General features: G+C 43.1%; 1 protein-coding gene across 1 annotated transcript in view; it reads left to right on the top strand.

The window, feature by feature from the left end:
- The window catches only part of nfe2l3 (nfe2 like bZIP transcription factor 3), a 38343-nt gene extending 17883 nt beyond the window's left edge, over nucleotides 1–20460 (top strand). The window contains exons 4-5 of the mRNA XM_084312027.1: nucleotides 8022–8520; nucleotides 14201–20460. Of these exons, the coding sequence (XP_084168153.1) occupies nucleotides 8022–8520; nucleotides 14201–14994 (1293 nt within the window). The 3' untranslated portion in view covers nucleotides 14995–20460. The remainder of the gene's footprint in view (nucleotides 1–8021; nucleotides 8521–14200) is intronic.
- Nucleotides 20461–23080: the final 2620 nt, after the last annotated feature.

The following is a 23080-nucleotide window of genomic DNA, read 5'->3' as shown; positions in this document are numbered from 1 at the left end:
GCGGGGAAGGAATGTTTCTAATCTTTTGGATGTCATCTTAGTTACAAGTTTATAGTCTGTATTTAGGAGCGAGATTGGCCTGTAGGAGGCGCACTTTAAAGGGTCCTCCTTCTCCATCTTGTGAATAACCGATATAATGGCCAGAGAGAACGTCTCAGGATTATTTTTTTTTTTCTCTAGCTAATTGAAGGACTTCCATTAAGGGAGGGATTAAGAGGTCTTGAAATTCCTTATAGAACTCTGGGGGGAGGAAACCATCCTCCCCAGGAGATTTATTTGATGGTAGATGTTTAATGGCCGCTGTTACTTCGCAAATTGAAAATGGTTTGCTCATAAACTCGCTGTCCTCGGCAGACAAGCTTGGGAGATAAAGTTTGGAAAGAAAGGAGTATATTGCTGTGCTGTCCCCGCTAGGCTGAGCAGTGTATAAGTCACGAATAGTTTCTAAAAGCATCGCTAATTTCTGTGGGTTTATTGGAGATTTTGCCTGGGGCTATTTCAATTCCGTTAACTGCCCTCTTGCTTTCTTCCGTTTTTAGTTGCCATGCCAGTGCTAGGTTTCTCCCCCAACTCATAGTATTTTTGTCTAGAACGCATAATGGATTTCTCCGTTTTGTATGTACCGGTATTTAAGTTATTATATTGTATTTTTTTGTTTACCAGGGTCCTATATGTATCTTTATTTGATGTTCTCTGATAGTCTTTCTCAAGTGTTTGAATTTCAGCCTCAATAGAATCAAGTTCAGCACAGTATTTCTTTTTCAGTCCCTTTGTATAGGAGATAATGTGGCCCCTTAGGTATGCCTTGAGTGTATCCCAAAAGATGAAGCTATTAGGGGCAGATTGTTTATTTGTTAGTGTAAAGAATGCAATTTGTTTTCTAATAAAGGAGCAAAATTCTGGTTGTTTGAGAAGCATTGGATTAAATCGTCATCTATATATTGTTTTTATCTTATCTGGCATAAATATGGATATAATCAGGGGGGAATGATCGCTCAGTAGTCGAGTAAGGTATTGAGCGTTCAATACTATATGACATTGATGAGTGGATAGCAAGAAGTTGTCTATACGCGTGGGGGTGAGAATAGAATGAGTAATCTCTAACCCCTGGGTGAATTCCCCTCCAGGCGTCTGTCAAGTTATAGTCCTTCATAAAAGAAATTGTTGTTTTTGCTGCCTTGGTAGGGGAAGCCGGGTTGGTTGAGGATCTATCTAGTACTGTATCCAGGCAGAAGTTGAAGTCCCCTCCCACTAAAATTATGCCAGTTGCCTGAGCTATAAGAAGGAAAATATTTTGGATGAAGGCCGGGTCGTCGAAGTTTGGTGCATAAATGTTCAATAGTGACCAACGTTCCGAGTACATTTGTCCCTCAACAAGTACAAATCTGCCCCTAGGGTCAGAGGTGGTTTTGGTGGCAACGAAAGGGATGTTTTTATTAATATAAGGATTGCGGTTCCTCTTGATTTGGTATTAAAGGAGGAAGGAAACACCTGTCCAACCCACTCTCTTGAGTTTCTTATGCTCCTCATCAGAGAGATGTGTTTCCTGTAGGTATACTAGGGATGGGTACCGAATTCGGTACTTTTGAGGTACCGAACCGAAACACGTCGGTACTACAGAGTATCGAATCAAGTGAGAAACCAAAAAAAAATAAAAAATTATTAATTTTTTTTTTTTACTTTTTTTTTCTTTTTTTTACTTTTTTCTTTTCATGTCAACGTTCACACGCACAATATATGCTTACCTAGGATTTGACTTGATTCAACAACAAAGCAGTCGGAGCAATGACGAGCCGAAAACTGTCTAAATTGTAGTTATTTGAAGTTTTGATTTTTTTTTTTACGACTGAGGTAGGTAAATTAAATTTCTTGAGACTAAAGTACCGAAAAAAGTTACCGTTTGGTACCGGTATCGATTCACAGGTACCGGTATCGGTTCAAATGTGAAAGGTACCCATCCCTAAGGTATACAATGTCTGCTTTGAGTTTCTTTAGGTATGAATAGACCTTTTTCCTTTTGATTGGGTTGTTTAGGCCTTTGATATTGAATGTTATGAATTTAACTGGCTCCATCATTTGATCTGTGTGGTTGTGTTGTAAAATAGTCTCCATCTCCCCACCACTTCATGTCTCGATTATTCTCGGGCACCGATATATCTCTATATTAAAAAATATACATGTAGTACAGACGGAAACATACATAGAATACAAATAGAACATAAAAACATTTACCCCTATGCCTGTCTCCCCAATTGAGACAGGCTGATAAATCCCCTGTTGACAAGAGTGTCTTCCAATTGTGCAGCTTCACTCTTAACCTATGTAGAGAGGCTCCTGCCTCTCATTATGTTATACACATCTTATTTGTGTTTTAACCTAAACTATTGCTGAGGAGCAAATGAACATTGTTATTTACATGAACAACCAATAACTTGGAGAACTGGAGATAGGCATGTATAGAATTCTACCCAACCCTTGTTTCATGTTCAAAAGCAACATCAATTTGAAGGGAGAAAAAATTATAGATGGATATTTAAAAGATATATGTGTATATATATATATAGTAGGTCAACATGTCCTTATTTATATAAAACCGTTATCATTCGCAAAGTGACAGTGATATGAAAAGTTCCACCTTAAGTTCTAGGAAACAGAAAAAGCAATCCCATATCCAAATTAACTAGGTCGATTTTGCAGTGGTATGAGTAATTTTTTTTAATAAAATCCACCTTTTAGATTCTAAGAAACAAAACAAGAAACGGAGAGCAAACGGAAAGGGAAAAAAAATATTGCAAACTATGGTAGGTCGACTTTGTAACATGTCAATACTTATATAAAGCCATTTTCATTCAAGACAGTGAAGAACCAGAAAAAGTGTATACATACCCGTAAATTCTTTCACTGTCGATGTGGAACGTCTATTATAGTCTGGTGTCCCGGTCATTGAACGGGTTAATCAGACAAACTATGGCAGGTCTACTTTGCAGTATGTCAGTAATTATATAAAACCTTATCATGTAAAAAGTGACGTTGATATGAAAAGTTCCACCTTAGATTCTGAGAAACAACAAGAAGTGATCACATCTATACAAAATGTGGCAGGTCAACTTTGCAATATGTCAATAATTATATATAACCACTGTCATTCAAGAAGTGACATTACCACAGGAAGATCCACCTTAAATTCTAAAACTGGGGAAGCGATCACGTACCCATACAAACTATGACCGGTAGACTCTGCTTGTTTTCTTTCACGGTCGATGTGGAACGTCTTTATAGCCTGGTGTCCCAGTCATTAATTTAACAGGGTTTTCAGCTTGGGTGAAGGAGCCCGAAGCGTATGCCTTTACGATACACGATCGTTTCGACCTCATTAAACGCTGCGCGTTTCTTAGAGAGGGCTGTGCTGTAATCCGGGTAGAATCTCAGAGTTTTATTCCGATAGCGGGGTTTGTTTTCTCTGGCCCAGCGTAATGCTCGTTCCTTCTCCTGGAACCGGTGGAAGCATACTATGATGGATCGTGGCGAGGTACCTGTTTTTGGTTTGGGGAGTAGAGATCGGTGTGCTCTCTCCAGCTCTGGTGGCTTGTCTAATACGTCGGGACCCATGACTTCCATCAGTAGATTTGCGACAAATTTAATAGGGTCTTGTCCCTTTTCGCTGTCTTCGGGTACGTTTACTATACGGAGGTTGACTCGCCTTGAGCGATTTTCCAGCTCGTCGACCCGGTCTAGGAGGGTAGTGTTGTCTCCAATTTTCGTATGGTTTTCTCCGCTTTGACGAGACCATCAAAGTTATCTCCCGCAAACCGTGCTTGAAAGGAGTTAACCGTTTCGTGAAGTAGGGCTGAGCGATATATAGAGTATACTCAATGTATCGCGGCTTGTTCTACATGAGATGTAGTAAATTACTATATCGTGAACATTGAGTATATGTTGTCGCGGCTGAGATGAGGCTAGCTTTAGCGCAGAGCTGTCCTCTCATTTCATTATAGACACATGACCAGCGCGGACCTTAAATGACATGCAATTGTAATTTCATTAGACAGACCAGCGCGGACCTTTTAATGACATGCGATTTAATTGACGCAAGCAATGGGCTAACGTTAGCTGCTAACTAAGTTATCCCACATAACTAGGCTAAGCTAACTAGCGTAAGCTGCTAACCCTGGACACGCTCAAAGCGGACTCCACCACGACACTAGTTCCATTCGTGAGGAAAGGTGGTGGGTTATATTGACGACGCTTGACAACAGAGGTTTAAAGATAACTTAATATTTATTCGTTTCTTTATATCGGGCTGCGGGCATCCAGTTTCTATCTCCGTGTTCAACTTCCTGTGTTGACATTCGAGTGTGACATCATTGCCTACGGCAGCTTATACGCTCAAAACGCAAACCATAAACAAAATCCGGGGGGGGGGGGGGCTGGCTCTCTCTCTCTCTCGCTCTCTCTACATTCAATGATTTAAAGTAGCCAAACGTTACAGTATAATTACTAACTGGATAGTTGATGACATAAACATTTAATTTCATTATCTGAAATATTCTAAAATCATTAAGTCTGCTATAAGCCATTATCCCTTTGTGTGTGATTATTATTTTCTCACAGTAGTGTGTATATATATATATAGATAGATAGATATGTGTGTTTGGTTAAAGTGGATAGAAAACACAGTACTGTGCAAGTCTTAGGCACCCAAGAGTTTTTGTATAAATTGTCTTAGATGTAAATATGTGATATATCGTGATATGCCCAAAAAATATTGCGATATCATTTAGAGGCCATATCGCCCAGCCCTATCGTTAACTGCATCCACCGATGTTTGTAGGGGTGAGAGAGTTCTGTAACAAAGTTGAAAAGTCTTCTCTGAGGCTGGACCTTTGTTTTGCTAAAACTTCGACTAGAATAGTCATGGATAGGGCGTCTTCTCTGTGCTCCGTATTGACTGAGTCGTCTCGGGCGGCCATTGTCTTGCTAGTAACGTTAGCTCTATTGATTGGAGTTGTCCGTGTCGGTTGTAAGGTCGCTTGTTTAAGATTCTGGTCCTGTCGTTGTTAATTATTTTCCTCTGTAGGGTGTTTCGATTTTCTGTGGTTGAAACGTTTTTTAGATGTTAGAAATGTAAATTATTAGCGTGAGGCACGAGAGCCTTCTCTAACACGTCTTTCTCCTACGCCGACATAACCAGAAGTCGATGCAACAGTGTTGACCACTACACCACCGTGCCACTATCACCCTTGTTCCCTGATCCTATCACCCCTACTCCTTGTTCCTGTCTCCTCTGATCCCATCTACCCTGTTCCTGTCTCCTCTGTTCCTGTCTCCTCTGTTCCTGTCTCCTCTGTTCCTGTCTCCTCTGTTCCTGTCTCCTCTGTTCCTGTCTCCTCTGTTCCTGTCTCCTCTGTTCCTGTCTCCTCTGTTTCCGTTTCCTGTTCCTGTCTCCCCTGTTCCTGTCTCCTCTGTTTCCGTTTCCTGTTCCTGTCTCCCCTGTTCCTACCACCCCTGTTCACATCACCCTGTGTCCCTGTTCACATCACCCCGTGTCCCTGTTCCTATCACCCCTGTTCACATCACCCCGTGTCCCTGTTCACATCACCCCGTGTCCCTGTTCACATCACCCCGTGTCCCTGTTCACATCACCCCGTGTCCCTGTTCACATCACCCCGTGTCCCTGTTCACATCACCCCGTGTCCCTGTTCACATCACCCCGTGTCCCTGTTCACATCACCCTGTGTCCCTGTTCACATCACCCTGTGTCCCTGTTCACATCACCCCGTGTCCCTGTTCACATCACCCCGTGTCCCTGTTCACATCACCCCGTGTCCCTGTTCACATCACCCCGTGTCCCTGGTTCCATCACCCGTGTCCCTGTTCACATCACCCCGTGTCCCTGTTCACATCACCCCGTGTCCCTGTTCACATCACCCTGTGTCCCTGTTCACATCACCCTGTGTCAGGGTTTCCGTTAGAAAAAATTGTTGCCGGTCTCAGGGTCCGGTAGATTTTTATCTACCGGTCAAATGAGAGAAATTCCGGTCAGAGTTTATTGAGCTTAAAAACAACAGGCTATATAAAGAATGACATCCTCAAGGCATGTAGATTTATAATATTTTAACTTAAAGCTAGGCTACTTTTGCGTATACAGTCATTATATTCCAAATAAAATAAGTCCAGAGACTCCGTGCTGCTGCCGACTTTAAATCAAATAGACCTGTGTCTGTGGGCAGTCGGCCCGACATTAATAAACAGCAGTCTGTTATAATCACATTTATGAGCTAACGAATTCCGTTATATTGGACATTTGTATTAATTATATCAAGCGAAGAACTGAGAAATTTGGCAGAGAGATGGCAACATTATCGTGGGTTTGCGTGATGTATATCTCCACCTAGTCCCAACGACTTGGTGCTGGTCATAATGTCCGGTGAAAACAACTCCCTCCAAGCACAACTTGACCACCCGAACCGTACCAAAACAGGCCAAAATTAAATAGCCCATGCGACGAACGATTCATTACATTCGTTTCATCGTTGCTCCACCAAGCAGCCGGTCCAACAATATCAGCGCGAGCGCCGCAGTTAGTTTGCAAGAAGCATCCAGCTGCAGACCCGCAGAGCAGCTTTCCAGGTCTGGGGACCGCACTGTGCCAGCAAAGCTGGTGGGTTCTGTGGGTCTGCAGCTGCATGCCTTCCGCAAATCCAGCAGCAAGCTCTCGCTGAGCGAAGCAACGACAACAAACGCAATGATTGTTTCGTTCATCGCATAGGCCACCCAACTCCAGCCCATCCAAATACAATTCAAATAATCAAACTGTGCCCAGAGGGAACTATTTTCACCGGACACTATGACCGGAGAGATTAAATTTGTCGGACTTCAACAGATTTTGCCAGTCAAATACCGGTAATTACCGGCTAACGGAAACGCTGCCCTGTGTCCCTGTTCACATCACCCTGTGTCCCTGTTCACATCACCCCGTGTCCCTGTTCACATCACCCCGTGTCCCTGTTCACATCACCCCGTGTCCCTGTTCACATCACCCCGTGTCCCTGGTTCCATCACCTGTGTCCCTGTTCACATCACCCCGTGTCCCTGTTCACATCACCCCGTGTCCCTGTTCACATCACCCCGTGTCCCTGGTTCCATCACCCGTGTCCCTGGTTCCATCACCCGTGTCCCTGTTCACATCACCCCGTGTCCCTGTTCACATCACCCTGTGTCCCTGTTCACATCACCCCGTGTCCCTGTTCACATCACCCTGTGTCCCTGTTCACATCACCCCGTGTCCCTGTTCACATCACCCTGTGTCCCTGTTCACATCACCCCGTGTCCCTGTTCACATCACCCTGTGTCCCTGTTCACATCACCCCGTGTCCCTGTTCACATCACCCGTGTCCCTGTTCACATCACCCCGTGTCCCTGTTCACATCACCCCGTGTCCCTGTTCACATCACCCCGTGTCCCTGGTCCTACCACCCCTGTTCACATCACCCCGTGTCCCTGGTTCCATCACCCGTGTCCCTGGTCCCATCACCCGTGTCCCTGGTCCTACCACCCCTGTTCACATCACCCCGTGTCTCTGTTCACATCACCCCGTGTCTCTGTTCACATCACCCCGTGTCCCTGGTCCCATCACCTGTGTCCCTGTTCCTACCACCCCTGTTCACATCACCCCGTGTCTCTGTTCACATCACCCCGTGTCCCTGGTCCCATCACCCCGTGTCCCTGGTCCTACCACCCCTGTTCACATCACCCCGTGTCTCTGTTCACATCACCCCGTGTCTCTGTTCACATCACCCCGTGTCCCTGGTCCCATCACCCCGTGTCCCTGGTCCTACCACCCCTGTTCACATCACCCCGTGTCTCTGTTCACATCACCCCGTGTCCCTGGTCCCATCACCCCGTGTCCCTGGTCCTACCACCCCTGTTCACATCACCCCGTGTCTCTGTTCACATCACCCCGTGTCCCTGTTCCTACCACCCCTGTTCACCCCGTGTCTCTGTTCTTCTGTCCGATGCAGGACTTAGACCCGCTGGCTCCTGGGCGTCTCTCTGACCTGGACTCTGACATCACCAGTGCCATCAGTCAGGATGTCAGTCTGCAGGACGCCATGGCGGCTGCAGCTGGAGTCTACGGCATGCTCCCTCAGAGGGGCGGAGCCTTCGGCATGATGTCTCAAAGGGGCGGAGCCAGGCCAGTCGCCCGGCAACGAGCGCCCCTCTTCCGCCTGGAGTCCACAAACTCCTCAGACTTGGACCCCGGAATGACCACGGGCTTGGCTGCGCTCCCCTTCGCGTCGGTGTGTAACGTGACGAACGCGTCGTCCCACGATTCACTGGGCAGTTGTCTGGACGAGGCGGTGTTTGACCAGATCAACCTCCTGGGTCTGGAGGGCCTGGATACCATCGACTCCCAAATGCTGGAGGGCCTGGAGAGCATAGACCCGCGCTTCCTGCAGGACCTGGACTCGGACTCCGGCCTCTCGCTGGAGAGCAGCTCCCGAGGCCCCGCCTCCCCAGGTCTGTTTGCGTTGCGACATGTTTTCCCAGATGAACAGCTTCACATTTCCTCTTTTAACCCCTTATAGCCCATGCAACACTAGACATGTTTTGCAAAACATTAGATACCTTTGGAACCGTTTGTGATAAAGACTATTAACCCTTTCTCTGCCGCACTACCAAATGGTTAACCCTTTCACTGTGACACTACGGAAGGTTAACCCTTTCACTGCCACACGACAAAGGGTAAACCCTTTCACTGCCACACTACAGAAGGTTAACCCTTTACTATCACACTACAGACGGTTAACCGTCTGTAGTGTGATAGTAAAGGGTTAACGTCACGGTGACCAAATGCGTCCACATTTTTATAGGATTCTATCACATTTTCATAACGATAGCGAATATAACTTACCCTGCGCCGTTTTCATTGAGGTTTCTTACAAATTAACGATGTTTTATTTGTCCTTTATATGCGGATAACATTCAAATCTTAAATTGTACCATTATGTTCCCGTTTAGACAACAAGCATAATGCTAATGATGCACTTTTGTTAAGATAATTGGGTGACCATTCTCGATCACTGTACTCTGGTCCCATTAATAGTTTAACGTTTTTCAGATCGCGTCAAAGAATAGACGCGTCCCAGTGACCTGTGACCTGTGCTAAAGGTCTTGGGAATTGTATTCATGTTGTAGTTTTCAACATTTTCACCTTTTTAATTTTAAACCAATGCTGCCATCTACTGACAACAGAAAGTGTTGTGTATCGTCAACTTGAGAGGCTACCCCTGCACTTCCGTAAACACCGTCGCCCAAAACACATTCTAGAGCAGGGGTCTCAAACTCAATTTACCTGGGGGCCGCTGGAGGAAGAGTCTGGGTGAGGCTGGGCCGCATCAAATATTCCACAAAAAAAGGGTTTAAACTTTAAAGTATTAAAAAAAAAAGTACAACTGATCCAATCTTCTCACAAACTCACTAAAACCTCACAAACACCAGCAACTGAGCATTCTCAGTGGTGTCAGTGGACTCATCCACAGCTATGGAAATGCACTGTGCATTTTTTTTATTCTATCACAAAGCTAAAATCAAATCATCAGCCAGTATTTCAGTTATTCTGGTTGCTGTGCTATCTGAGGAGGATTTGCTTTTGTTTGCCTTCAAACATGGTATCCATCACTTCAGTCATACATTATTTTATTATTTATGCATCAGAGAATGGCTTCTTGTGTTTAGCCAACACCCATGCCACTGAGTGAGGACTTTGTTGCTTTTTCTCGTTGTGACATATAGCTTTAACAATAATTCTGCTTGCAGCTTGATACGATTTCATTCAGTCCATGCACCTTTGAATTGCAGCGATTTTCACTGTCTACTTTTCTTTTACTTTCTTTGAACATGCCAAATTTTTCTACTAACTGCCTGCTGGCGAAACTAGGCTACTAGCTACATTTATCTCATGGGGATAAAACTGGGAACGAGGTTACTAGCTACAGACTACAGTACACGCAGATTAGACTACCAGTAGATGCGCTGTCAACTCGCTCTGACTGGGACCCGCTGAAAGACGACACGCATTCCGTGAAGACCCGCCCTACTCTGCTCTGATTCGCAGACTGTGGGTGGGGGGGGGGGGGGGGGGGGAGAAACGCTGACGGGATGCTGAATGTGATTGGACCAGAGTAGACAGACACAGACAGTGGAGCACTGCTTGCAGAGGAGATGAGCGGAGAATTTTTACGATGCCTGCCATACGCACTGGATATATTTTCTTTCCACTTGGTATCACTCCGGAATCACGTTTCAACCAAGTCACTAACGTAACGTTGCTGTCATGAGCCTGCGCTATGGTAGCCTACAAGTGATAAAATAAATAAAACATCCAACTTGCACAACGACGCAGCAAACAGTTGCGCGCGGGCCGCACTAACACTAAACTTTGATGTCAAGTAGGGGGCCGCAAAATATCATCCAGCGGGCCGTGAGTTTGAGACCCCTGTTCTAGAGATTCCCACTTTTTACTGGGAATGGGGTGTGACCGAATTTGGTCCCAGACAATAAGAGTGACTGAGATTGGTCTACGTTCCGTTAACCTTCTGTAGTGTGGCAGTGAAAGGGTCTTAAGTTAAGTTTATGTATTTATTTTTTACCCAGGGACAGTGCACATTAATCAACATCTTCATTTTCCACATCAATGTAAATGTGCCAGAATTAGCTAATAAGCTAGTTTTCATCTGTAGTCCCTGCCTACCATGCATGTCTTCATGGTTTTAAAATGTATCTGAATCGAGATTCTCCTCTATGTCAAAATTGAAAGTGTATCTCTCCGTTGCCCACAGGCTATCTGGCAGTGCGCGGAAGTAAGGCATAGAATCTTGAAATATCTAAATTGGTAATATTCTCTTCCGAATGCAGACTGCATCTAATCCGCTGTATCTATATCTGTCACTATAGCCAATGGAAATGCTAGAAATGGTCACGTGGGCTAGGAGAACCAATGGAGAATTCCTATAGTTTCTCTATATTCCATTGTGCTCCACAGATCGGGTCTGCTAGCCCCACTATCAAAATCGATACAGCTCTTGATACAATAATACATAACGGATCATTAATTAACTATTTTTGTAGTGCTGTAGGTTTGTTTACGTTAGTAACACATTGGAGTAAATCTGATTTGATTCATGATGGGGCAAAAAAACATTCTGAATACAATATTTTCCATGTACAAAACAAACTATTTTCAAATGTATGTGAATATAATTGATATGGTTAAAAGAAATCATGGTGGAGGGCTGTTTACTTTTTATTTGGAGTTGATGTTTTGTTGTTGAAGTTGTCGGAACAGATGTGCGAAAATTACATATTAGTAAACAAAAAAAGTATCTTATTTTTCACCATCTGCCTTGTTGACTGTAGTTTTATCTGGGCTCTATTCAGGCCTAGTTATACAATTTGTATTATTGATTTTCTCTTAACAGTTTGAGTGCCAGCCATTTAACATAGGAAACCCCGTTGAATGCCAGCACCCACTTCAATGATAGCGTTGTGAACACATAATCTCTCTCCTAAATTATGGCTATGTGTCTAATCTGCCTGTCGTTTATCAATGACTTGTTTGCAGTCAACATTGTCGAAATGCATTGTTTTTTTATCGGTTCATTTTCGTTTTATAGCATTTTGAAAAGCCCTCGTTTTCAAGGAAAATATATAGATTCCGTAATAAACGGCATTTACTGGAATATTCTAGCATACACAAAAACGTTGTCATTTTTTGGCCTATTTATGAATCGTTTTCAAATAAACGCTAGATTATCGATAGTATATGTGTACTTATGCACGCTATAGAGGCGGGCTGAAAAATCGATTCTCTCATTTCCACATCAGGAATCACAGCGCACACACACGCATAGGGCAAAAGCTTATATCTCTGTGAAAACGGGTCTGATTATCCTAAGACTGGTAAAATAAATTCCTTAACTGAGATCAGATGTTATCCAAAAAGATTATTCCAATTCCTGATCGCCATTCCAAATATCGATCACGCTTATTGATTACAGCGTTGGTACTGTAAATACATAATCCACGCTGTTGTGATGGCCGGCGATCACTTGGTCTCTTCAGATGCCTTGGCGGAAAAGTAAAATGAGCAAACTGACCACTCCCCCTGCATCAGTCTAAAGTAATGGGGTGCAGTTACACAGGGAGAGACGATAGGGGGCGGTATTTTCCTAATTGACCTCAGAGAGACTCTGCAGCACTAACCCGAGGCTCGATTAATGAAATATGAATTCAAATCGCCAATAGAAGAAAAAAAACTGCAAACAGACGCTATATAGCGTCGGGGGCACTCAAAGGTCGGCATGAACTAACGACAAAAAGCGTCTGTGGCATCCAATGTGTTAAAGGCCCACTTGCATGTTGTATTTTTGTTTAATAAACAATGTGACTAGGCCAACGGTGACTTTCATGAAGAGGGGGGATTTTTTTTCGAAATTGACCCAGTTTTAGCGTTTTATCAAACATTTTGTCCGCCCAACCACAACCACCACGCACATGGATATTTTAATCCATGGTTCATAACGTGCGTGTGTCATCTTAATGATGACGTCACACAAGGTACAGGGCAGCAGGGGGCGCTGAGTCACACGCAGGTAGTGGCAGGAAGCAGAGAGCCTTCTTGTTACTACTAGTCTAGCCGAGGAGCTAGTATCTGTTTCACCTAACACTATTGCTCCGTGATCATAGCCATTTATCTCTAAAGCTAACCACTATTTGTAAAAGCCACAACCACGTTACCATATTTGTAATAATGTAAATCATTGTGTCGTTGTACATATTGTGTATATAACGTTAGTAGCTAGCTAGCTTGCTAGCCAGCATTCCCGAAACTCCTAACATGCCCCGATTTAAAATGGTTCTCTCCTCTTTGTATACCTTTGTCCTCACAAACAAAGTATTCTGCCAGGGAACTTATGGACACGACAGCAGTAGTAGTTACAAGGTGTTTGAGCTTGTAACATTAACGTTAGTTAGCTATCGTGGTAGCCCCTTTCGTGACCGAGTGCATCAGTCATGAAAGGGGCTACTATCGTATCAACATGCCGTGACGTGTAGCTTGCTAGCCGGCATGATGTGTGCAGTGCTTTGCCCCACAGGTCTGAGAAGAGGACCTGCACATTTTACTCGTTTCCGAAACTCTTTTCCATGCCCCCATTTAAAATGGTTCACGACAGTAGACATAATGCTAACGTTAGCAGGGTAACGTTAACCAGAGCCATATAGCCAGCTTGGTAGTATGACCCGGACGGGTATCAGGCGACAGCCCACAGACCAATAGCGCTGCTGTACTGAACAACAGGCTGCCTAGTGGTACATGTAGTTATTTTTTTACGACATTAAAAACCTTATAACTACCTTGTTTCAACCAAAAATGCAGTTGTAGCTGGTCCATCAAAGTCTCTCCGACGATTAAACCCATTTGCGTCTTGTAAGGCGTCCATTTGGATCAAGGAAATGGCTTTCTGCACTCGTCAAACTCCATTGTAGTGGATGAGAAGTAGGGGAAAGTTACCTTCAGTGACGTCACGGCCCTGATAGCGTCTGATAAGCTTTTTGATTGGCTCCATACATGTTATTCGTGCGTGGACATTTTTAACCCTTTCTGAGTGGAATTTCCGGCGTCAAATGGAAACAAATAAATAATGAAATTAGATACCAATGATGTAAACTACCCATAATTGAAGAGTAGGGTTTAACCTGCAAGTGGGCCTTTAATCAATAATAATTTAAACTCTGGGTAGGATAAAAAATATCCACATACGGCCTTCATACCAGAGGACCAGTACTTTAATCTTTATTCAAATAAAATACTTGAATTAGGAAAACACACGGATGATCCCCACAGATGGGCAACATTGTCTTATGTGGAACCTTCCTCATATTATGCATTGATTTGTGTACTTTAAAATGTAGGGTACCAGGGTAAAACTAGGTCAGGACCAGGCTAAAACTAGGTCAGGACCAGGCTAAAACTAGGTCAGGACCAGGCTAAAACTAGGTCAGGACCAGGCTAAAACAAGGTATTGGATATTGGTTCAGTACCAGGCTAGGTATCTATCTTCATTTTCTCCATTTGTTCTCTATTCCATACGTGAAAGCATGTTAGTAAATGTATTTGAACTCTTCACCCCCCCCCCAGGTACATCTGAGGTATCCTCGTCATCCTCGTCATCCAGTTCGCTGTGTGAGGAAGAATGCGGGGCGACCGGCTACAGCAGCGAGGTGGACTCCCTGCCCCCTAAGGGCTGCTTCCCCGACTACACCGCGCGGTGGTCCCCCGTGGACTTGAGCGAGAGCGTGTGGCACGACCACAGCTACCCCTCCCCCGCCCTCTTCCGCCAGGCCGCCGTGGCGTCCTTCCCCCACAACAAGGCCATCAAGGAGGAGCCCCTCAGCGAGGAGGACGACGACGAGGACGCGGAGGACGAGCGCGAGGTGAGCCGCGACGAGCTGCGCGCCCGCGCCATGTGCATCCCCTTCTCGGCGCCGGAGATCGTCGACATGCCCGTGGAGGAGTTCCTGGAGGCGCTGGAGGGCCACCGCTTCTCGCCCGAGCAGGTGACCCTCCTGCGGGACATCCGGCGGCGTGGCAAGAACAAGCTGGCGGCGCAGAACTGCCGCAAGCGCAAGCTGGACGCCATCACGGGGCTCCAGGAGGAGGTGGCGCGGCTGCAGGGCCAGAGGGACAGGCTGCTCGGGGAGAAGCAGCTGGCGGGCAAGACACTGGGCGCCGTCGGCCAGCAGATAGGACAGCTGACCCGGGACGTCCTGTCCAGGCTGAGGGACGACTCGGGACGCCCCCTGAGCCCCGAGAGGTACACCCTGCAGTGCGGGGCCAACGGGCGGGTGGTGGTGCAGCCCGTCAGGAGGCCCGCTGCCTCCGCAGCGGCGGGGAGTAAAACGGACAAGAGGAAGAAGGACAAGAAGCAGTGACGACGCGGTGTCCGTTCGCCTGCCGGGACTTTTGTGGTTTTGTATTTTTTTTTCTGTTCGTTTGTTTGTTTGTTTTTTCTCCCATTTTTTTCTTAACTCACTTGCCAGACTCTGGATTTGGGACCTCCTTCTTTCTGGGAGTCTTGTTTGAATTCTCCTACTTTTGGGAACCAAAAAAAAAAGGAAAAAAAAGGCAGAAACTGAAGGAAAAAAAAGAAAAAGTCTGTAAATACTAAATGTAGCTCACACACTGGACAGTAATATTCTGATAGTACAATATGAGCAAGGGGTTAAAGACTATAACTATATTAGTGTTTCTGATGGGGGGAGGGGGGGGTATACAATCTTATCCGTAAGGCTGTCCTGAAAATGATAAATTCTTTGCGCCTTAACAACTACAACTCCATGCAGGGTTTTCTATGAGGCCTCGAACAGGGGTTTTCAAACTATGGGTTGGCACCCACTGGTGGGTCATAGCATTTGGCCTGGTTGGGTCACAGGCTGAAATCGAACCAAAACAGAAATGTGTTTTTTTGAGTGTTGAATGGTTTGGTGGGTCAGACTCACCACTGGGTCCTGAACGACCGGAACACCTCACAAATTTGGCGAAACCCTGGAAGGGTCGAGGCTAGGGATGCACCGATCCGACTTCTTCAGTCCCGATACCGATACCTGGGCTTTGGGTATCGGCCGATACCGAGTACCGATCCGATACCCATTGTTCAATTAATAAACTGTATGCCTTACTGTGTGGAAGAGACTGGGATCATTCTTTTGTGCAAGGCAACATCAGGCTTGACTTAAAACATTACTTTCCTAACTTAGTGAAACAAAATGTAACAAATTAACACATTGATATAAATGTACTGAATTGTTGTTATTTTATTTATTATTATATTATAAATATTAAAAAGAAATGCCGATCCAGCTATTTTAGTCATATCCGGGCCGATATCGGATCAGTGCATCCCTAGTCTAGGGTACCTGGGGGTTTTATCGCTGGTAATCCTACTCATGGAGAACACATGGGGAAATGAAAACAATGCAGATGCAAAGTTTGGCCTCATGACTTTTTTGGCTACAAAGTTATTTCAAGATGCATGTTCAGCGTAGAATACACTATTAATTGGGGAAAACTCGCAGAATTGCTATTCGATAGTCACTGGGAACTATTCATGTTAACATATGATTTTGTTTTTTTTACTTCATAGCAAATGTGAGATAATCAAGCGAGCGAGCTAGCTGGCTGCTGTCATTGCTAACAGCTAGTGTTATTTTCCAGGAACGAAAGCATTCATTCAGAAAGTTATGTCACCAATGCTTGAAACGTGTGAGCTTAGTGAAACAAAGTGTAACATCTCCTCCGGTCTCTCTTTCTTCATCCTTGTTTTCTGTTCTTGAATGTACGGCAGAGACGGAGCCTCTCCCTCCCAGCTGTTATGCTTAGCAGTAGCTAAGGGCTAGCTAATGATCGGTACCGATCAATGCCGTTCAGTAGTTTCACAGTTAATAGGGGTCCCCTCCCAAATACACTACACGGTGTAAGTGCTGGTAAAAAGGAGGGACTCTTTATTTTTTTAAGATGAAACAATAGTATCAAACTATTCAATTCTTCTTATTTTTTTTATATAATTTCATGACTTAAAAAAAATGTATGCCCATCCCTACCATTAATCCAATCGATGGAAATGATCATCCGCCATCACTATGTGCATATACATTTCGATATGTGCATTTCTTCACCGAGTTTTCCTCGTCTGATGCAACTGTGGACGTGTGTTTTTGCATAATAGTGAGGAGGAGGTGAAGATTTAGTTTCTTCATTGAAACCTTGATGATATTATGCGCTTGACTTGAATGGCGTGCACATCATGCAATGCTCGATTCTGAGGTAGACTCCACTCCACACTCCTGTTGCGATGCGAAGGGACAAGATGGTCTCGCTTTTGCTAGCAAGAAAGATGGAATTTTACCAATGTTGAAAAGAAAACAAGAGTTCACAACGCCCAAATACAATTTAAAGATGTGATGTATAATGTGAAATGTTGAAAACATGTTAGCCCAGTGGGGTAATTTATTTCAAATGCATATGTTTTCTTTTCACTTTTAGAAAATATTGCACGGATAAAAGAAACAAATGGATGCATTTTGAAATTACTTCGTAGTAAAACAATTAGCAAAAATAGTTTGGAAGGTTGAGTACTTTTGCAACTCAGTTCTGGCCATTTAGCTTTTTTTCAAGAATAGAAAAAGGAGACGCCTTCCCCTAGGCCCTCCTAGTGTATACAACCCCTCTGTCAATGTATGTCAATATCATTCAGTAACTACATTGGGAGATGATATCACAATTATTATCAAAATCTGAACGATGAGAGCAACCCGAGAGCCTTAATACAGGTTGAGTATATCCTTAAGTAATTTCATCAGCGATGTCTTGAAAGAGTGGGTGCCCTCATAGGCGGCGGGTGAGATTAAGATTTGGGTAGGCAATATCGCGCGGAGCGCGCAAAACTTTTCCTATTTTGTCAATACACCCACTAGGCTATGCGATGCGAGCCCCACTCATTTAATATATAGTGCAAATTTAGTGTTCAAATGAAGGCATCCAATAATAGATTAACCATTGTCTTACCTTAATGCAGCAAAATTTGATGAACTCTGACTCTCATCATGTCTTCTTACACTTCGAGCAAGCCCTTGTATGCCAAGATAAAGCAACATATAGCCTCCGGTGATCCGTAGTTATGCCCAGGGGCAGCCCGGTGCAGCTTCTAAATTACTTTGTTTATATGCCTTGGAAAAATAACATATCCATTTTGCTTTTTGAAATTTTACTCAAAATAGCGTGCTGGTGTTCGCTACAAAGGATCGGCGGGCAGAGATTCGGAACGCAGATGTTTGCTTTACTCGGCCTGCGGGATCAGGATGATCATGTGAATGATGTGATTGGCTACATTATTTAACCTAAGCCTATGCGTGATTGGTTACTGCCTGTACCTGGAATGTTAAACACCGCCACCTAGCCGATTGACACCTTGGCCATCGGGCTGCAGCACAAGACACACACAATAGCCAGCAGCCTGCGCACATATATTATATATACATTTCAAGATTCCCAGCATAACGATTTGGGTAGGCCTATACCCGCCGCCTATGGGTGCCCTGCGTTGTAATGTGATCAGAACATTGAAATGACGGTAAGAATTCGAAAAGAGTTCATTGTTCATTGTTTCGACATTTAAACGATTATGTTCAAAGATCAGAAGTTAAAACTGTTATTTTGATCTCTTTACTGTCATGGTAACATACAACAATATACTGTACCAATGACTAAGGCCTTAAATTAAATTTGTAAAGTATTTTGATTGGTGTATCAGTGATACATGCGTGTACATGTTGTATGGTTGTTTTTAAGAGACTAGAATTTTTTTTTCTTTTTTTTTCTAATAAATATTAAGTGTTTGTTTTTGAAGCACAATATAAATTTGCTTAACCCCCTTCATTTGAAATATTTAAGGGCTTTGGGTCAAACATCGGTCTACCTCACTCGCACCTAATTTAACCATATGGTTTTAGGCAGGATTTATGGAATTACCAGCGGTGTAACAAGGCAATCCAAAAATTTATTCTGATTATTTACGGACTACATTTTGACCATGTTTTCATACAATTTATTTAGCAATTACTTTTTTTTTTTTTACCTTTTTCAGTTCTAAATCTTTTCGAACACTAATATGCAAGATAATTCTATCTTGGAATTTTTGAACTTTTCAATAACTACATTATCCAGTGTGACATATTTGGAATGTTCAGTTCTCAAAATGGTAACCCCCATATATGTGATCATTGTTTACCTGGAATGGAATACATATACCAATTTGAAGGTACTGATTTCAGTCGGCACTCTGCAGTAATTCAATATACAGTATTCAATAGAAAACCTTACATAGGGATTTAGTTTCCAGTATTGTTTACAAATGCAATTGGTAAACACATTTTGTTTATCGATTTAGCAATTTTACAGTTCAGTACAGTTGGATTTCCATGTTGATGAAAATGAGGATATGTTTGTTTTTCATACCCCCTAGGAGTGATCACTTTACCATAGTATGGAAGAAGAGGGTGTTGGGAAAACTGGCCGTTACAAACTAGGGATATAACGATATACCACTTTTTACTCCAGAGCCCTCAACGTTTAATACAGAGTTCCCCATCCATTACTTTTGCTGAACTGTAAAGATTCAAGACCATTTGATTTGGAAATGGATAGAAAATAGAAAATGACTATCAATAGTTTTCTCTCCATTGACCATATTCACAGTTCACACAGTGGCCATTTAGCTCTTAAGTCATGCTCAGGTTGGGATTTCTTTCCACTGTGGCAAAGAGATCGCAACCTGTGCGTGACATGAGAGCAAAATGGCTGCCGTGTGAATATGGTCAATTAGACATGAACACATTCTGTGTGTCAAGAAAAAGCGGAAAATCAAGTCACCCTGCTATTACATCATATCTACCGTGTCCAACAGGGCTGTATGGGATGTTTGTACCGATGATACAGAAAAAAAGCTGCAAGAAAACTGTAAATGTCTGACATCAGTGGTTGCCAAATACTTACTGTCAAATTACAGTAAAATCAAATACATTTACAGATTACAACCTTTATTGAACGGTTAATATTTTGATCAAATGTAATTTACTGTATTTTTATGGCATTTACACTTAAAGTATAAAAACAAAAGTAATCTAAAATAATACAGTGAATTTCCAGTGAAAAAACTTATTTTTTACAGTGTACCGATGCAGCCTGTTATCCACCAAATATCCCGATATGTCTGTCGGTGCATCTTGTTCCATATCATCTACTTTGTCTGTTGCCACTTAACCCTTTCACTACCACACTACAGCAGGTTAACCTTTCGCTACCACACTACAGAAGGTTAACCTTTCACTACCGCACTACAGACGGTTAACCGTAAGTGTGGTAGTGAAAGGGTTAACACTTTCTTGTGTGACAGTGAAAGGGTTAACCTTCTGTATTGTGGTAGTGAAAGGGTTAAATGGACCTAACCACCCGATTTCTGTCTGTATACAATCACAAAAACCATTACCTGATAGTTTGAACGAAATAAATTATAAATGCTGTTTTCTGTGTGACTGTGTCGGGGAGTGAGTGAGTGTGAGCTATTGGAGCATGAGAAATATGCACTAAACATACTAATATTTTAGTGAGATGCTTGGGTAGTATTTTTATTTCATCCTCACAAATTATTATTTAAATTCTGGTTTGACCCAAAACCTTATTTTTTTCCCTTTCCCTTTTGTTATGAGTATGGATTTGTTTTTGTTTTCTATGCTGGGAATGAGTGTTTTGGGTAAAGAGAGGGAGCGGGTATAATCTTCAGGAGCTGGTCTTGGAGTAGTTATCTCTGATTTAAAAATAAAGAAATACATGAAGAAAAAAAACTTGTTTCCAATTTTGGCCATCTTGGGACACCAGAGTTCTAGGTGTGTGGGGGGGGGGGGGGGGGTGTATAATGGCATAGTATTGTGATATTTTGTAGGCAATATATCGTATCGTTTTTTTTATTTTTTTGCTGCAATACTAATTATAAGTGAAATGAATAGACTGAAAATGTTATCCTATTAGATAAAACAGATGAATGTATATTTTTGTATATATAAAGTGTTCCATTGGGGACATGCATGTAATTTGCAGTAATAAATCACAAAATTGCAATACCATCACATTGTGATGATATCGTATTGTGGGGCCTCTGGTGATTAAGATATCAAAGTAAAAATTCATTAAACGGGGCATCTTAAAATGTATGTTGGGTGACCAGTGACATGTGGGGTCCCCCAGGGAAGCATTTTGGGGCCTCAGCTAGTTTTAATATATATCAATGATATGAAATCTGCACGCGATTGCAACCTGTTCCTGTTTGCTGACGACTCGGCAGTCCTGGTCTCTGACAGGGATAAGTCAAAGGTAAAAAATTTCCTGAGCAGTGAAATGAAAAAGATCTGCTCTTGGCTCAGTGACAATAAATTGTCTATGCATTTAGGAAAAACAGGCCATACTCTTTGGGTCAAACACCAACCTAAATAAATCCCTGTGCTTTAAAATCAGAGTAGGTGATAAAGAGGAGGTCACCTATCTGGGCTTTATTTTAAATAACAAACTTTCTAATGAAAAATGGCATTAAAAGTGATTACTAAGGTTAATAAAAAAAACAATTTTTTATTTTGTTCTTTTATAAATAGGAACGCTCTGAGGACCCTAGTTGGAGCCCTCATTCAATGTCACTTTGACTATGCTTGCACTTAATGGTACAGTAACATCTCCAAACAAATGAAGACAAAGCTCCAGACCTCCCAAAATAAACTGGTGAGACTCCTGCACAACCTTCACTTTAGGACTCATCTAACGCCAGCTCATTTTAAAGGTCCCCTATCTTATAAATGGCATTTTCCAGTGGTTTGCATTGTTTTCTAGTAATGTGGGGTTGTACCAACACTGACTAGATGTGAAATCTCTACCCAGTCCCATTTCTTCAGTACAGCTGAGACAGAAACCTCCCCCACTGTACCAAGCCATTCTGAATTTACGCCGATCTGTAACGTTAACGTGTAACAAGTCTCATCTGCATACTTCAGCTCCTTCTGTGGTTGTACTGCCCACAATCAACAATTCGAGGAAGTTAGCATAACATTGAAATTATGAGCAAAACAGGCAAGCAGCGAATACGTCCTTGCACTCATTTCCTAATGATATCGTGCTCCACAAGCAATGGGCCCTGTTCGTTTTTGGATTTTTGCAAAGACGAAGGACTTTATAATACTGCAGTGATTTCCTGGCTGTTGCTAAATAAGGGAGCTAGCCTGTACCAAGTCTTCGGGACCGAAAGAAAGTATCGAATCAGTAAGTACATACGTCGTAATTAGTTAATTAGCAGTAGGAAGGACCTCGTTCATTCGTCCGTTTGTGTCAATAGTGTATTAACACTTTGGTCGCCAGGCTTATATTCAGAATAAACCATCCCACGCCAGCTCCATTTGTCTATGGAGAAGTTCCCCTTCTTTGCAGGGCTATAACTTTTTAAATTGTATTGCTAAATTGACATTACTATGGCCCATTCAACATCAAGTATCTATTGTTCAGGGTGTAGCAACGTTATACTTTTTCATTCACATATTCATACTAAAATACGGTCTAAAGTATAAGTATGTTTTGATGTATGTTTTCTGCAGCTTTCTCCAGAACGTGATTTATAGCCCTAAATGCATTATATTGATGATTGTATACAGTTTGATAGCAATCGGCGCGAGATAAAACATTTCAAATGGACGTGCTTCTAGAAGTTACTACTTATCATCTGATGTTGACCGGATGGGGGGGGGTTCGTTTATAATTCCGTGGCCAACGTTAGATGATTCATCTAGTGTGGGTGATATGATCATCAGAGCAGTTTATATCGAACACGTTAAAAAATAACGCTGAATCTTACCGTAGCTTCCTCGGGCCGTTGGGCGATGAGCGTGGAGCAGAAATATTCCTATTATGGGATGTAGAAATATGCGATCCATCTCCAGGTAGTATATACGTCCAAATCATGTTGTTTATCGAGTTATTGGTAACGGATTGCTATCCATTGTATCGCGCTCGAGTCCTGGTACTATTAGCGAGTGATCGGACCGAATTGGAATGAGCACCAGCTTCCATTTCCTGTTTCCGGTCTGGGCGATCCGCCGATCGGCCACCAGATGACGCTCTTGAACCGTTGGAGAGTTGAGAGGGGATCAACAGTAGATCTCAAGTCTCCGGGGGAGAAATATGATTGCGATCACAGATTTTTGAAATATTGATATCAAAGACGTGGTACAGCGTCTTCGGCAGAATGAGCATGGCGGGGAATGACGTGGTAAGGCGTTTTTGGCGACCATAGTGTTAACGTTAGCGTTTGCGCTACTCCTCTGTGTGTGTGTGTGTGTGTGTGTGTGTGCATTTCATATGGGAGTTGAAGCTGAGCCATTGGCCATTGATTCACTGTCAGGGTTCAGTTCAGTTATTTTTTATTTCGGG

This window comes from Notolepis coatsorum, assembly GCF_963971535.1.
Source record: "Notolepis coatsorum genome assembly, chromosome: 4".
NCBI lineage: Eukaryota > Metazoa > Chordata > Actinopteri > Aulopiformes > Paralepididae > Notolepis > Notolepis coatsorum.
This window is presented reverse-complemented; position numbering and strand designations above follow the sequence as displayed.